The sequence below is a fragment of the Cherax quadricarinatus genome, chromosome 13 (genome assembly GCF_038502225.1).
Source record: "Cherax quadricarinatus isolate ZL_2023a chromosome 13, ASM3850222v1, whole genome shotgun sequence".
Classification (NCBI taxonomy): domain Eukaryota; kingdom Metazoa; phylum Arthropoda; class Malacostraca; order Decapoda; family Parastacidae; genus Cherax; species Cherax quadricarinatus.
Window position 1 is genome coordinate 30,964,988 of NC_091304.1, and position 18,182 is coordinate 30,983,169.

General features: G+C 39.1%; 2 protein-coding genes across 2 annotated transcripts in view; both read right to left on the reverse strand.

Moving 5' to 3' along the window:
• LOC128688700 (facilitated trehalose transporter Tret1-like) overlaps positions 1-18,182 on the reverse strand; it is a 229,795-nt gene that overhangs the window by 16,177 nt on the left and 195,436 nt on the right. The window lies entirely within an intron of this gene.
• Positions 1-18,182, reverse strand: part of LOC138852669 (uncharacterized) — a 29,314-nt gene that overhangs the window by 10,424 nt on the left and 708 nt on the right. Inside the window, exons 3-4 of the mRNA XM_070084757.1 lie at positions 15,329-17,950; positions 14,459-14,725 (exon numbers count right to left, since the gene is read on the reverse strand). Of these exons, the coding sequence (XP_069940858.1) occupies positions 14,459-14,725; positions 15,329-17,950 (2,889 nt within the window). The remainder of the gene's footprint in view (positions 1-14,458; positions 14,726-15,328; positions 17,951-18,182) is intronic.

An 18,182-nucleotide genomic window follows, 5' to 3' on the forward strand; every position in this document is an offset into this window, starting at 1 on the left:
TTTTCTGCAGCCCACTGAAAGATTTGGTTGATGTCCGCCTGGAGCCTTGCAGTGTCTGCAATGGAAGACACTGTCATGCAGATTCAGGTGTCATCTGCAAAGGAAGACACGGTGCTGTGGCTGACATCCTTGTCTATGTCAGAAATGAGGAAGAGAAACAAGATGGGAGCGAGTACTGTGCCTTGTGGAACAGAGCTTTTCACTGTAGCTGCCTCGGACTTTTCTCTGTTGACTACTACTGTTTGTGTTCTGTTTGTGAGGAAATTATAGATCCATCTACCAACTTTTCCTGTTATTCCTTTAGCACGCATTTTGTGCGCTATTATGCCATGGTCACACTTGTCAAAGGCTTTTGCGAAGTCTGTACATATTACATCTGCATTTTTTTTGTCTTCTAGTGCATCTAGGACCTTGTCGTAGTGATCCAATAGTTGAAACAGACAGGAACGACCTGTTCTAAACCCATGTTGCCCTGGGTTGTGTAATTGATGGGTTTCTAGATGGGTGGTGATCTTGCTTCTTAGGACCCTTTCAAAGATTTTTATGATATGGGATGTTAGTGCTATCGGTCTGCAGTTCTTTGCTATTGCTTTACTGCCCCCTTTGTGGAGTGGGGCTATGTCTGTTGTTTTTAGTAATTGTGGGACGACCCCCGTGTCCATGCTCCCTCTCCATAGGATGGTAAAAGCTCGTGATAGGGGCTTCTTGCAGTTCTTGATGAACACGGAGTTCCATGAGTCTGGCCCTGGGGCAGAGTGCATGGGCATGTCATTTATCGCCTGTTCGAAGTCATTTGGCGCCAGGATAACATCAGATAGGCTTGTGTTAATCAAATTCTGTGGCCTGTAAAGGGAGCGCCTGTCTCTTTCTATTTTACATCTACTCCTCCTTTTTCTTAGAGGAATAAGCCTTGTGCATACATCGAGTGCCACCGAGTTAATCTGTTCTAGGCATAAGTTGGGGTCTGTGTTGCTTAGTCTATCTTCCCAGCTTATATCGGTTAGGACTTGGTTTATTTGGTCCCACTTTATGTTTTTGTTATTGAAGTTGAATTTAGTGAATGCTCCCTTGCGACTAATCTCATTATGTCGGTCTGGGGCTCCGCGCATACATGTCTGAACCTCGATTATGTTGTGATCTGAGTATATTGCTTTTGATATGGTGGCATTGCGTATCAGATCATCATTGTTAGTGAAGATGAGGTCTAGTGTATTCTCCAGTCTGGTAGGCTCTATTATTTTCTGGTTTAAGTTGAATTTTTTGCAGAGATTTAAAAGCTCGTGTGTGTGTGAGTTCTCGTCAGAAGTGCCTCCTGGTGTTATCACTGCAACAACATTATTTGCTATATTCCTCCATTTTAGGTGCCTTAAGTTGAAATCCCCCAGGAGCAAGATGTTGGGGGCAGGAGCTGGCAGATTTTCCAGACAGTGGTGAATTTTTAACAGCTGTTCCTGGAATTGCTGGGACGTTTCATCCGGAGGCTTGTAGACTACCACAATGGCTAGGTTTTGGTTCTCGATCTTTACTGCTAAAACTTCCACTACATCATTTGAGGCATTAAGCAGTTCTGTGCAAACAAGTGACTCTGCGATGTACAGGCCAACCCCCCCCCCCTCCTTTTTGCCTGTTCACTCTGTCGCATCTGTATAGGTTGTAACCTGGGATCCATATTTCGTTGTCCAAGTGATCCTTTATGTGGGTCTCTGTGAAAGCCGCAAACATTGCATTTGCCTCGGAAAGCAGTCCACGGATGAAAGGTATTTTGTTGTTCGTTCCTGGCTTTAGACCCTGTATATTTGCAAAGAAGAATGTCATCTGACTAGTGGTATTGTTGGTACTGAGGGGGGGGGACTTTTTTTTCTGGCATTAGTGTCTGTATCTGTTGGTTTGGTGTGGAGGTCATCGACTGTGGTTCCACTCCAGGAATGACTGGATTTGGTGTATGATTTCCGCCATTTCCTGCCAGTTTTTTTTTCCTTCCTGGCACTAAAAAACCTCTCCCTCTTGAGTGGCTATGGCTACCCAGGTTTTCCCATGGCCTGGATGTTTTGTATCTTTTTGTCCCCTTTAGATGGTGTGCCTGGCAATTTAAGTTACAGCACAGTCTTTCCTGTACTGAAGAGGGACACATTTCAGGGTGAAAAAACTTACAGGAAGGGAGTTTGCATTTTCCTGTTGTCATATGGGCACGGCATTTTCTAGGGTGGTCATAGTTGCACGTCCCATCTGTTTTTCCAGATTTCCCATGCCTGCAGATACCAAGTGCATAGTATGTGCACAGGCTTGGTTTCCGTTTGCCTTGGGTTTCTGTGACTGTATTCCCTGTTGGTGCGTGTTTACCTGTCTTATTCCTATCCTAACTAGCACCAACAATGGAGCTCTCACCAGTTGTTTTTGGTAATATATCCTCACTATTGCTAGTGGAGTCCTCTTGTTTGCTATTTCCTGTTGTATTACTATTTTGTAATATTGGTTTTATCTTGTCCTTGACTACACTTGTTTCCCCACTACAGCTCCTGTCTCCCATGAGGTCATTTATATGCATTCCCTCCTGTGTATATTTCCTGACTACCTGGACAAAATCTCCAGCTTCACCATTACTGTCTCCCAGGACAGCACCTCCAGCTTCACCATTACTGTCTACCAGGACAGCACTATCAGCCCCACATTTACTGACTACCCGGGTAGCACCTCCAGCCTTACAGTTTCTAACTACATGGCCAGCACCAAGGGTGATACCATCCAGCCCAGATTTTTTTTATTTTTTCCATCTGTTATAGAATGCTTCCAGGTTTTCTATGAAGGCTGCTTTTTAATATCAATGTGATTTTAGTCCACAGATTTATCTCATTTGGGCATACCCAAAAACTCTTCCCTGATTTAATACTGCTTGTAGCTAGTTCTTGGATATCTGCACAAGAGGCGTGACACCAATTTTCACAAAAATGACAATTTATCCATGCGGAAGCCCATTTGTTTGATTGACTGCAGACTTCACAGAGCTTCATAATGTAATTTGAATGGTTGATTTACTGTAATTCTACTAGTAACCTCTTGAATATTCTACTAATAACCTCCTTAAAGTGAAGCTCTAGCTATTTGTATTTCTATTTCTAACTGTACTTGTATATTAATACAGCTTACCGGAGTACGTTTGTTTTATATTTATTGTTTGTGTTTGATAAGGGCGCCTAAAACCCCGTCTGTTTACAGTATGCTTTATTGTCCAACGAATCCGTTTGAAACCGGTCAAGGGTTCAGACCAGTCAAGGGTTCGGAACCAGTCGGATCCGATCAGGGCCACTTATTTAAAACATACTGGTTGGTGATTTGGGCTAACACATGAAGGATCTACTGGAAATTATTTAACTGGGTAATATGTGATTTGATTGATACAAAAGTATAACTTGCGTGTTGAAGACCCGGTGATTGCTGGAAGCTCCTACAATGACGAACGGTCGAGCCTCAACCCTTGTTTATCGATCACTGTATCTAGCTTTTCCAGGTTTTTTCCGTTTCCACCACAACAAATACTATATTATCACTATAGTTGACTGGTGAAATTTTTCTAGGAAAGACACTTTTTCTGGTAATATTTGCTTCACGTTGTGTATATTGCGACTGCTGGTAACTACAGGTTATATGAAGTTGGCACAGAAGTTGGAAATCGTCTTGTCCATATCTCTCAGGGACTCCATCTATGGTGCTCGGTTTTTCCTCGAAGTCTGCCGAAGAGTTACTGCCTTTAGACTCTCTTCTAGCGGAGACTAGTTTTATAAAGTGCCTTTTACGCTACTAGATCTGGAATCAACAATTTCCGTTTGCCGATCATTGGCAGCTGGTCCTGATAGCATTCATATTCTGTCAGCTCTTTTAGTCCTCTTATGTATTTTTAATCTTATTTGATCGCAAAGGGTTCTTACCCAGCTGTGGAAAACTACAGTTGTTCTGCCTATTCTTCGGGCCATGATGCTTCACACTATCGTCCCATTGCTCTTGCCAGTGAAGTTTGCAAGTTGATGGAAAGTCTAGGAAATAGACGTTTGGTATGGTATTTAGAGACACACAATAGTCTCTTCACTAGTCAATTTCGCTTTCGTAAGGGCTGCTCCACTATTGACCCTTAGATATCTTTGTTCATAATGCCTTTGCTAGTAACTACTAGGTTATGGCAGTTATTTTTGATCTTGAAAAGGCATACGACACTACTTGGAGATATAACATCTTGGCCCAAATTCCTTCCTTGTTCCTTTGAGGCAATCTGCAACTTCTCCTTAAAAAGTTCTTAACTGAGTGACATTTCCGTGTTTGGGTCAACAATTCGCTTTCCCCAGACTTTGTTGAAGTTGTCCATCAGGGATGTGTATTTAGCACCATTCTTTATCTACTAGCTAAGAATGATCTGGCATCTGTTCTCCCATTTAATATTAGATCATCACTTTATGTCAATGACTTTGCTATAGCCTGTACAGGCCCTGACTGTCGCCTAGTAGCAGCCTCACTCCAGAATGCTATCTCCCGTGTTTCCCATTGGGCCACTATGCATGGGTTTAAATTTTCTGGTGCTAAAACGCACCTAATTACTTTCACCAGATGTTGTGTTATCTCTGATACTCTACTGTACCTGTATGGCTCCCGTATCCCTGTTTGATCGCAGGTTGTCTTGGAAATCTCACATTACCTCCTTGAAAGCAACTTGCCATAGCCAGCTGAGCCTTCTTAAAACCCTCGCTCATCTTTCATAGGGACTGGATCGTTGAACTCTTCTTCGACAGCATTCAGTCGAAATTTTATCGAAATTAGACTTTAGCGACCAGATATATTCCGCAGCCTCTCCCTCAACTCTTTCTAAACATGATCTCATCCATCATCAGGGGTTATGTTTATGTCTAGGTGCTTTTCGCTCCTCTCCTATTGAGATCCTAAATACAAAGGCGAATGTTCCATCCTTGAACGATCGCCATGTTGCCTATTGCCTCCTCTATTTTGTCTGCTTCATGACCTTCACGATCATTCTACATACAGGATAGTAACGGACGTCAGTAGAGGTCCGTTATTTGTTCACTGCCCCTGTTTACTCTATCCCTTTTCTCTTCATCTTCACTCGCTCTTGACTTCTCTTCAGTTGTCCCCCTCTATATGTTCATCTGGCATCTAACTTTTCTCTTTCATCCTTAGAAGTTCTGACAATTCATGTTTGTTCTTCCCAGTGCCGTGCAAAAAATCTCAGATACCTACAGTTGCTTGCTCCCTTTTTCTCAACCAATTCTGGTCTTATTCTCATGCCATTGCAGTGGACACTGATGGTTTAAATCCTCTGACGGTATCGGGTTTGCAGCAGTGCTCCCAACAACATGGTGCGAGGGCATTTAATTGACTCTGCTAGTATTTTTACAGCTGAACTGTATGAAATTCTTATCGCAATTATCTGTATTGCATTTCTGCCTACCTCAGCATTTGTTCTAGTCTCAGACTCCTTTAATGTTTTGGAAGTTAGTAAAAAATTTGATTCGCCTCATCCCCTAGTTTTTCGTATACAAATCTGGTTGCGCCACATTTCTAACTAAAACAAAGAAATCGTTATCTGCTGGGTCCCTGGTCATGTTGATGTTCAGGGCAACGAGCAGGCATTCTGCTGCGCGGTCAGCAGTACATAACCTCCCAGTTTCATATAGAGGTATTCCTTTCTTAGACTATTTTGCTCAAATTTCTAACCATCATCGCAACCGTTGGCAACAAAATTGGTCCGATATGAGTCATAACAAATTATATTCCGTCAAGCCTTCTTATTGATGCCGAAGTTGGGAGACTACGCTCTCCCGTCTTCACATTGGGCATACCCATCTTACTCATAGGTATCTTGGGGAGAAGCGCCCGGTTTCACTCTTTGAGAATTGCCGGGTTCCAGTTTCAGTTTGTCATATTCTATGTATTCTATTGAACTGTCTTGTCTTTCAACGAGCACGCAGAATTTACCTCCAACGTCGTCACCGCTCTAACACCCTTACTTTATCTTCCCTCCTTGCTGACGGCCCACCTTGACTGAGACTCCATTTTTTACTTTTTGACAGCACCCAGTTTATTGCATACACTTTGTTAATACTTTCTTTAGCACTCCTCTCAGCCCTTTCTAACTCTACCTCTGTTATCTTCTCCACCCTTGCTACTCTCTGTTCCAACAACATCCCCTATTCAGTGCTATATGACCCTAGTGGGTTTAGTTTTTGGTTTTAATTATAAGAATAATAATTATGATCGTAATAATAATAATAATAATAATAATAATAATAATAATAATAATAGGGGGAGGAAAAGGCAGAAATAATGAGGGAAGAAGATGAAGAATGATTGAGGGATATGTAAAGGATAAGCGAGGAATCTCCTTTTCAGAGATATGCTAAGGAGGCGAAAGAGCTGATTAGGGAGACTTTATAGGAACTACTGACCACAAACAAAGCAGTCGGAGGAAAAAACTATAGGAAGAAGGAAAAAAGAAATCACTTATAATTTACAGATTTGTGAATACTCGTTGTAGATCAGGATGAAAGAGAAGAGTTGAGCGCATAGGCGTTAATGAAGAATTAACCAGATGATGATTTTCTGAGAAGTGGGAAGTTCTTCAAGAACAGAAAACACCTGTTTAAGCTAACCTTTTAGTTGTACATATATAGCTTGAAACAGGATCATGAGACAGAGAACATATTTAAGAAGTATCCAAACTCATCGTGTATTCCTGGATTAAGACCGGTCAAAAGTGAAGAAAAAAATGGCTGAGGGAGAAAGTAAAAAATTGTTAGACACAGGAGAGACGCAGAGGTGGGAACAAACAGCTTCAAGGAACTATCCAAGATTCATCCCCAGTCAGCTTAAAAGCAAGGATAACTCCAGACCTGCCACCACCTCTTCAGCGCTAAGAATAACCGCAACCTTCTACCCCCATTACTAACAACAATAACTCTAACTCATTTCCGCGTAACAATGCACAAACCAATCCCAGTCTTATTCATCTGCTAACTGTTTAGCAAAAGTGTTGTGAGACAATGTAAAATAGAGCATAGTACAGGAATGAAAATTCTAGAGTATGGTATACAAAAACTTTTGGACTGACAAACAAGAGTGATGAAATGAAAGAATAAATAGCGGAGGTAACTTCAGACATCACAGCACTCACAGATACAAAGCTAACTGAAATGAAGATGCATAAACAGAAAGATGAATAAATATATATGAGTCAATATGAGTTACTAGGAGTACAAAGCGGAAATATAAAGACATAAACAAAGCAATGTCTGACACCGTTGAAATACCAGGGCAAAATAGACTGGTAGAACTACTATATAATGCATAATAGACTGGTAGAACTACTATATAATGCAAAGTAGATTGGTAGAACTGGGAGAAACATGGGTGACCAAAAACATTAATAGAAATATGGTGGAGTCGGTTAAGAAGACAATGTGTCAACATTTCAAGACACAACACGAAAGAAAGAAAGAGAGAAAGAGAAAGAGAGAGAGACTGAGAGAGAGAGAGAGAGAGAGAGAGAGAGAGAGAGAGAGAGAGAGAGAGAGAGAGAGAGAGAGAGAGAGAGAGAGAGAGAGAGACAGACAGACAGACAGACAGAGAGAGAGAGAGAGAGAGGGAGAGAGAGAGAGAGAGAGAATGAGGAAAGATGAGATGTGCCAGTAAGACTGGATCATCTGATATATGTGAAATAGCCCCTTAGAGATCCCTGGGCTCTCAGGGGCCAAGACAATGAGGAGGAAAAACAGTTGGTGTCGGGTATGAAATAATGAGAGGTTAACTGAATGCATGATGATGGATGAGATTATAGAAAATATCATCAAAAAGTGTCAGGAGGCAAAAGAGAATTTCACTAAGAAAAAAAGGGAAAGGAATGTAAAGAAACAGACTCCATGGTACAGCAAAGCGTGCAGAGAGGAAAAAAGAAAAGTAAAAGTCCATGGAGAAAATCAGAGTGCAAATGACACATGAGAACAGAGAAGTGAACAAAAGAGCCAGAAAAAAAATTGCAAGAGTGAAGAGAGGGGCTGAGCAACAAAGCGAGACTAAGTGTCTGCAACCACATTTGACTTGCCTGGCACGTGAGCAAAAGTAGCATTAAACTCCTGAATGGTCAAGGACCATCTTTCTAATCGTCCAATAGGTTGTTTGTTCGGGAACAAGGGAATCAGTGATGTATAACCAGTCAGAACATGAAATGGGTACTGTTTTAAAGCCCAAACAATAGTAAATACATCTTGCTCGATTGCAGAATAATTATGTTCAGCCTTGGTTAAGACTCGACTAGCAAATGCGACTGGGTTAAACTTGCAATCGAATGAATGGCGACTACTCATTTTGCAAAAGGCACAATAAGGTATAGTACCTTGTGAGCTTTACTGGCCACGGTTCATTTTGGTCAGAGAGCTCCAGCAACAAGAGGTATTATGGCCTTTGTTTTTTTTTATCATAGTTGTAACACGTTTTGGCTCTATTATTGCTGTACGTGCTGCGGGCTGAGCGGCTGCTTGACTCACTAACCCTGGAAGAAGGATGGAAAGGATGTTTATTCCCATTCTCATAAGACGTACCATAGGTCACATATGTAGCATTGTATCAATTGCGTTAGTAGCAGACTTTTGGGACTCAGGTATTAAAATAGAAAAGAAAGAGTTTGGGTCAGCAAACTGCTGTACCCTAAGAGGAACCGTCAAAGGTTCCATATCAACAATGAGCAAAATGGTATGAACACGGGCACGGCTGACTGTGGTACCATGTTTTGGATGGCACCAAAGGCAGCCATTTTGCCAAAATCTAGGGAAAATTGTTTACCATCCTCAGGGACTACACTAGAGGAATGGAATGCAATATTAAATGTAAACAAACTACAGAATTGGTGGGGTTAGAACATGTGGGGAGTGAGTTGTAAAACTTGCCATGAGTTCTATCCCCACCCGTACCTTTGGTTTGTTTGCAGTCGTGCTATTACAATTTCGTGAGACAATATTAAATGTCTGCAGTAATTTGTCCAAGTGATAAACAAAATCTTCAAAAGATTCATCAGGAAGATGTTTAGCAAGAACCAGTTGACTCAACACCAAATATGGATTGGATTATGCTGGTGTGAAATAATGAAATAAAAAGAGCAATGCAGAGCATCAGAGAATCTAGTGAAGTTGTCACAAGCGTCAAAATTATTGAGAACCTTACATATATATATATATATATATATATATATATATATATATATATATATATATATATATATATATATATATATATGCAATAAGATCACAGTAAACAGGTGATTTCAGATTATGCAAAACAACCACTGTGAAAGAATAGAGAAATTCCAAGCGCTTTCGTGACTACTCACATTATCAAGGAACAATGAAAGTAATTCATCAAAGGAAGGCATATAAAGGGTCTAGCCCACACCTCACTATCACATCCCACAACAAAGCAACATCTGACGCGCGACTCATAAGAAAGGGAACATTGCAGCAGACCCGCTGGCCCAACTAGACAGGTCCTTCACACAACCCACCAACAAACTATTCTACCCAAGAATTAAGAACTTTAAAATTTATTATTTGTCCAATGGATTATTAAATTCTTCCCAAATTCTGTTAATTATAAATGGATCTAATTTATATAAACCAAAGGAAATATTCATATTATTGTCAAGACTGCTTTTTATGAAACAAGATTCAATTATATTCCTGTCAACCATGGACTTGCTTGATACAACTTTCTCAACTTTTTGAAAATCAGTCGGATGGTTAAAATCTCTTACATGAATAAATAGAGCATTGGAATCTTGTCCAGTTCTAATGCTATATTTATGTTGTTTTAATCTTAGTTCGAGACTTTTACCAGTTTGACCGTAATAAACTTTATCGCAAATTTTACAAGGAATCTTATAGACACATCCGTCAGCATTTTGGGGGGAATTCTTCATCAAAAGTTTTTTTTACTGTATCAAGATTTTTGAATCCAACTTTAATATTAAAAGTCTTAAGAAGAGAAGGCATATCAACCAAGTTTTCATGGTAAGGAAGAACCAACATATTTTTAGTTGAATAAGGTTGGTTGTCCCTTTTTGGATTTTAAAAAGTATTTCTAACAATTTTAAAAGATTTATCAATTATATTTCTTGGGTATTTTAAATCATTACCTATTTCATAAATTTTGAATATTTCCTCATCTATGAACTCAGGACTACAAATACGTCAAGCTCTCAAAAACATTGATGAGAAAACAGACAGTTTACTTTATCTCGATGTGAAGAATAATAGTGGACATAGGATGCATTACTTTCATTGTTCCTTGATAATGTGAGTAGTCACGAAAGCGCTTGGAATTTCTCTATTCTTTCACAATGGTTGTTTTGCATATATATATATATATATATATATATATATATATATATATATATATATATATATATATATATATTATATATATATATATATATATTCTTTCAACACACCGGCCGTATCCCACCGAGGCGGGGTGGCCCAAAAGGAAAAACGAAAGTTTATCTTTTTACATTTAGTAATATATACAGGAGAAGAGGTTACTAGCCCCTTGCTCCCGGCATTTTAGTCGCCTCTTACAACACGCATGGCCTACGTAAGAAGAATTCTGTTCCACTTCCCCATGGAGATAAGAGGAAATAAACAAGAATAAGAACTAGAAAGAAAACAGAAGAAAACCCAGAGGGGTGTGTATATATGTGCTTGTACATATATGTGTAGTGTGACCTAAGTGTAAGTAGAAGTAGCAAGACATACCTGAAATCTTGCATGTTCATGATACAGAAAAAAGGACACCAGCAATCCTACCATCATGTAAAACAATTACAGGCTTTCGTTTTACACTCACTTGGCAGGACGGTAGTACCTCCCTGGGCAGTTGCTGTCTACCAACCTACTACCTATATATATACACACACACACACACATATATATATATATATATATATATATATATATATATATATATATATATATATATATATATATATATATATATATATATATATATTATTCAATAAGATCACAGTAAACAGGCCATATACATATATATATATATATATATATATATATATATATATATATATATATATATATATATATATATATATATATATATATATTTATTTATTTATTTATTTATTTTGAGGAATTGTTAAATGTTGATGAAGATAGGGAAACTGTGATTTCGTGTATAGGGCAAGGAGAAATAACATCTTGTAGGAGTGAGGAAGAGCCAGTTGTGAGTGTGGGGGAAGTTCGTGAGGCAGTCGGTAAAATGAAAGGGGGTAAGGCAGCCGGGATTGATGGGATAAAGATAGAAATGTTAAAAGCAGGTGGGGATATAGTTTTGGAGTGGTTGGTGCAATTATTTAATAAATGTATGGAAGAGGGTAAGGTACCTAGGAATTGGCAGAGAGCATGCATAGTTCCTTTGTATAAAGGCAAAGGGGACAAAAGAGAGTGCAAAAATTATAGGGGGCTAAGTCTGTTGAGTATACCTGGTAAAGTGTATGGTAGAGTCATTATTGAAAGAATTAAGAGTAAGACGGAGAATAGGATAGCAGATGAACAAGGCGGCTTTAGGAAAGGTAGGGGGTGTGTGGACCAGGTGTTTACAGTGAAATATATAAGTGAACAGTATTTAGATAAGGCTAAAGAGGTCTTTGTGGCATTTATGGATTTCGAAAAGGCGTATGACAGGGTGGATAGGGGGCAATGTGGCAGATGTTGCAGGTGTATGGTGTAGGAGGTAGGTTACTGAAAGCAGTGAAGAGTTTTTGCGAGGATAGTGAGGCTCAAGTTAGAGTATGTAGGAAAGAGGGAAATTATTTCCCAGTAAAAGTAGGCCTTAGACAAGGATGTGTGATGTCACCGTGGTTGTTTAATATATTTATAGATGGGGTTGTAAGAGAAGTAAATACTAGGGTCTTGGCAAGAGGCGTGTAGTTAAAAGATGAAGAATCACACAAAGTGGGAGTTGTCACAGTTGCTCTTTGCTGATGACACTGTGCTCTTGGGAGATTCTGAAAAGAAGTTGCAGAGATTGGTGGATGAATTTGGTAGGGTATGCAAAAGAAGAAAATTAAAAGTGAATACAGGAAAGAGTAAGGTTATGAGGATAACAAAAAGATTAAGAGATGAAAGATTATATATCAGATTGGAGGGAGAGAGTATGGAGGAGGTGAATGTATTCAGATATTTGGGAGTGGACGTGTCAGCGGATGGGTCTATGAAAGATGAGGTGAATCGTAGAATTGATGAGGGGAAAAGGGTGAGTGGTGCACTTAGGAGTCTGTGGAGACAAAGAACTTTGTCCTTGGAGACAAAGAGGGGAATGTATGAGAGTATAGTTTTACCAACGCTCTTATATGGGTGTGAAGCATGGGTGATGAATGTTGCAGCGAGGAGAAGGCTGGAGGCAGTGGAGATGTCATGTCTGAGGGCAATGTGTGGTGTGAATATAATGCAGAAAATTCGTAGTTTGGAAGTTAGGAGGAGGTGCGGGATTACCAAAACTGTTGTCCAGAGGGCTGAGGAAGGGTTGTTGAGGTGGTTCAGACATGTAGAGAGAATGGAGCGAAACAGAATGACTTCAAGAGTGTATCAGTCTGTAGTGGAAGGAAGGCGGGGTAGGGGTCGGCCTAGGAAAGGTTGGAGGGAGGGGGTAAAGGAGGTTTTGTGTGCGAGGGGCTTGGACTTCCAGCAGGCATACATGAGCGTGTTTGATAGGAGTGAATGGAGAAAAATGGTTTTTAATACTTGACGTGCTGTTGGAGTGTGAGCAAAGTAACATTTATGAAGGGGTTCAGGGAAACCGGCAGGCCGGACTTGAGTCCTGGAGATGGGAAGTACAGTACCTGCACTCTGAAGGAAGGGTGTTAATGTTGCAGTTTAAAAACTGTAGTGTAAAGCACCCTTCTGGCAAGACAGTGATGTATATATATATATATATATATATATATATATATATATATATATATATATATATATATATATATATATATATATATATATATATATATATATATATAAGTAGTCATAATTTCTACAGGGGGAGGAACTTCCGGTTTAGGCTTTTTCCTGGGCGAGGAACTTCCGGTTTGGGCCTTCTACAGAGCGAGGACTTCCGGTTTAGGCCTTCCACTGAGCGAGGTATCCGGTCTAGGACCAGCAGCTGGAGGGTCACCTTTTCACACCTAGGTGTTACTTCCGGTTTTGACCATGACCTCGCCCTCGAGACTACCTCACCCTTGACCCCCCAACCAATACCCCCGCCCACGACCCCCCCCCCTTCGCGACCCCGCCGTCGCGCCGCGCGCCCGCCCGCGCGCCTGCCCGCGCCCTTCGCGACCCCCCGCGCGCCCCGCCCGCGCCCTTCGCGAGCCCCGCCCGCGCCTTCTGCTGCGCCTTCTGCAGCGTCGTCCGGATCGCCCCCGCGCCTCGAATTTTTTTTCTTATGATCTCCTTGGATCAAGGTTTTTGGATTCCCCCCTACGGGGTTTCGAATTTTTTTTGAATTTCATTTTCTTGTGCTCTCCACTTCCTCGGATCCCCCTCCCACTTTCACCCCCCAACCCCAAAAATTTCTCGACAATACCAAGTTTTTGGATTCCCCCCTATGGGGGTTTCTCCATCTCCTCGGATCAAGTTTTTTGGATTCCACCCTATGGGGGTTTCGAAAGTCTCCATCTCCTCAGATCAAGTTTTTGGATTCCACCCTATGGGGGTTTCGAAATTCTCCATCTCCTTGGATCAAGTTTTTCGAAATTCTCCAATTCCTCGGATCAAGTTTTTGGAATCCCCCCTCTGGGGGTTTTTCGAAATTCTTCCTCGGATCAAGTTTTTGAATCCCCCCTCTGGGGGTAAGCATGCTTACTACAGGTCTAAACATCTTCCCCTTATTATTTTAAAATGAACTAAAAGTTTCCTCTCATTAAGTTAAATGAACTAAAAAGGACCACTCGCGGTCAGTACAGGTTGAAACTTGTCGATCAGGCTTTTCAGTCGATAAGGGGCCATAGTAGTGACGTCACGCGCACAGGCTGAATCTTGTCGACCCTAGTTAATAAGGGGACATAGCAGTGACGTCACGCGCACAGGCTGAATCATGTCGAACCTTTCAGTTCATTCAAGTTAATAAGGGGATATAGTACCTACATCATAGTGAAAACATTTTCATCATCAGAAAGACACATTTCAGGATAACACTAATACACAATATTTTTTTTCATTATTTATTATACAAGCAATACATCACTCTATTCTCCTACGTTTAGATGGTGGAATATCAGGGTGTCCATAAGCCAAGGATTCATTAGTATTCAAATGATATCTTTTATCATCAAAGGCTGACAAACCTCTCTTATTAATTCTTACCGTACATATTTCACCTTTTACATTACTTATAGACTTACACGTGAATAATTCTCTATCTACATTTGATAAAACATTCTTATATCTTGCATGTGTTAATAATGACATAAATTGCGAAGGAATACCCTTGGCTCTGCTGACATTAGTTGATCTTCCAGCAATCTTGACAGAATACATTTTAGCTTTCAGGGCTATCAACTCGCTAATATGGTTATCACACATTTCAGATTTCAATAACCCCAGCTCCCCTTTTCTACTATCATCATATAAGGGATGCTCAGGACTGAAATTTGAAAAATCCATATAACCTAACAATGGTTCACTTTTTAACTCGGTGTACAAATCTTTACATTTCAAGCTAAAAATATACGAGTCAGTATCGGTATAAAGAAGTCTTACATCATCACCATAATGCTGTTTTAAAACTTTATACCAAAAATGATACAATTTCTTTTTAGCTATCTCAAGAATTTGAAAACCGAGATAAAGTGGTTGCTTAACTTCTAATATATCTTTATTGAATGTGCAAATCACTCTATCTTGATTTAAATGTGTGATATTTTTTAACAAAGGATCTTTACTCGCTCTAATAAATGCTTTCTCATTATTGATATATCTATATTTCTCAGCATACTTTGTAATATTCAGCAATGATTTCCCATATATGGCGTTATTAGTTAATTTGAAGGCTTTTGACTTGATAGGACATCTTGTAGCTGTTCTCTGTGCAATATTAGTTGATATGAAAGGTTCTAAAAATTTTGTCTGTGTATATTCATATATGGTATGAACCTTTTCCACCTCTAACCCAAGTTCCAGTAATAACTGTAACAATTCTAGACTGATCAAATAATTTTTCTGAGGTAAATGACTGCCCACTAATTTCCCATTAGATTTGGGGATCTTTCTACCTTCATTTTTCAATATAGATTCACAATAAGGAGATAACATCTCTTCTGATATATTCATATGTGATAATATTAAAGGAAGTTCATCAGTGAGTCTAGCTACCTCGGGGGATATGTGCTTGGTATCACATTCTATCCAATATCCCTTTTGACCTTCACAGGAAACATTACTTAATCCCACATCGAGGATAGCATTCTTCTCGTCATTGGATAATTTTCTGATACCATTCTGTGGAAGAGCTTCAACCATCGCACTAGCATACAAAGAATTGAAATCTAGATATAAAATATGAGTGCCCATTCCACTCTCAACATCAAAATTAGGGTTAATTAGGGGATTATCTGCTTTAGAATACTGATTAATTGCGCAGGTAAACCCACCTCTGAGATTCCTTTTAATCAAGTCATATAATTCATGGGAATATATCATATCTAATCTTACATTAGTTTTCAATAGGAATGCATCCCAACTGAATGATGGTAAACTTATATAATTACTAACGTCTAACTTATAAATATCCTTGAGTGTTTTACGCCACTCCATGAAGACATCGGCTAACAAACCAACATCTGTCTTGAGATATAACATCAAGTAATCTCCTAAAGTCTTACATTTACCCAACTCAAACACTTTCAATGCATGTTCATAATCTTCTTGGCTGATAGCGCTATTTCTCAAAGAATTAAAAAAATGATCTTTACTGGGTAATTTTGTTTCATCGAGCTTCTTTAAACTATCAATATAATCATAACACAAAATTTGTTTTCCTTTACATAATAAAGGTAAGACATCTCGAGGCACATCTTTCAGAATAGTCTCTGTATATTTCAGGGATTTACCTGCCTTGATATGTTGTTCTGCTAACGTGGAAAGAGATCCATTCAATAAAGACAGTGAATCCTGAAACCTAACCTTACCTATCTCTACTTTCAAGAATTTGAATCCTTGTTTCGAATGAATTTCAACGTTATATTTATCAACATTCAATTCCTTTAAAATTATTCCTAAATCATACGACATGTTATGACAAAAAAGCAATAATTTCTCTCTCTTGTCTTTACACTGCATATTACAACGTGCACAATAGGCTCCAATATAATTATTGAAATTTAAAGTATGGTCATGGTGTTTATGTTTGTCCTTGGGTTTTTTGAAGGTGTTACCACATAATTCACAAGTGTTCTGAGAATCATGTCTCATCTCATCCTCCTCTGTCATATGAATTTCATGATACTGTCTTCTAAACTTTATTTTATTCCATTCACCACTAACATTTAAAATAAAATGATTAACAGCATCCTCCCCCTTATAACTCTTTATACACACTATTTCTCCTTTGCGATCAAATATAATATAACAATAGGCAATGGCTTTATGACGAGACTCAATTTTACCTGCTGGGAGAGTTGTGTCTAATGCACATTCGAAATCAAATACACCGATATATTCGTTGGAATGCGTATGACTAAAATTTTCAAAGTGTACTGTTGTTCCTTCCGGGGGGAATACGAGAACCTGATTGATTTTACATCCATCTTCGTGGATATCTAACTCTTCCTGTGTATTCAACTTCATCAAACAACTATGACAGTGCTTCTTTTCACCTTTTTCTGTCATTATCGTTCTAACATACCCGTCAAAATCTTTGATTAAAACCAAATGTCTTTCATTCAACAATAACGCGCACATAATGTCCTTATATTTCTTATTCCCCTTACGACACATAGCCATAAATGTCCTATCTTGATCCTTTCTTAATTGATAAACATATAATGACACTTTATTTTCCTTCTCTAATATACCTAACTTATCACGCGTAATGGGGAAATCATCTATAGAAGAGTTTGCGTGATTAAGACATCCTCTCTTAGTATTAACTGCTTTGCGAATATCACACCATGGCTTGTTCTTTTTATGACATTGATAGGCGGCAAAAGCACGCAGTACACATAACCCATCATTAATCTCTGGATTAAATACATATTTCTTCCCTCGCAGTTTCTCGGGATATGCCACATATGACCCCACTTGCACTCTGAATTCTACTTTAACATATTCGATACTGAAAGATTCGATTTGATCTATGATCCAGCCAGATCCTTCCTGATCTTGCAACTCTGACTCGTATCTTTCTAATATTGTTCCCACCCATCGATCAAATACTTCAGAGATTTCCTCTTCACTTACTAACTCAAACGCTAAATTTATCACAAATTGTCCATTTTGATCATCACCCGATATGTTTTGACGTAATGTCCTTATAACTATAATTGGGTGGATTCTGAGCGACATTGCTAGAGGCGATCTATCATACATATCTCGCATCTGTTCTATAAAATAATCCCTATAAACATGTAAATACATTCTTAACTCTCTGTTATAAGTTGAAGGAACACTATATTTCCTCACTGTATGTCTACCTCTAAAATTCTGGATATATGTAATAACTTCTGGGCTCTCATCTTCACTATTATGCGTGTCAGACACGTCATGCGAGGTAGTTGCTCTCTCATCATCATTAATGGGGGCAGAAGTACCCGCACCTCCGCATTGTGAGGTACCAACACTAGCACTCTCACCACCAAGCTGGGCAGTTTGATTCACAACACTACCAGGTGTATTTCCTGCAGAGGAAAAAAAAGCATATCCAATTCATAACCCAAAAAAATATTAAGATTTCAATGAACAGAGGAAAAAAAACCACATCCAATTCATAACCCAAAAAAAATATTAAGGACATCCAATTCAGAGGAAAAAAAAGCACAAGCACATCCAATTCATAACCCAAAATATTAAGATTTCAATGAATAGAACAAAAAATCTTTTCTCGAGTGACTAGCACAACAAAAGATCACA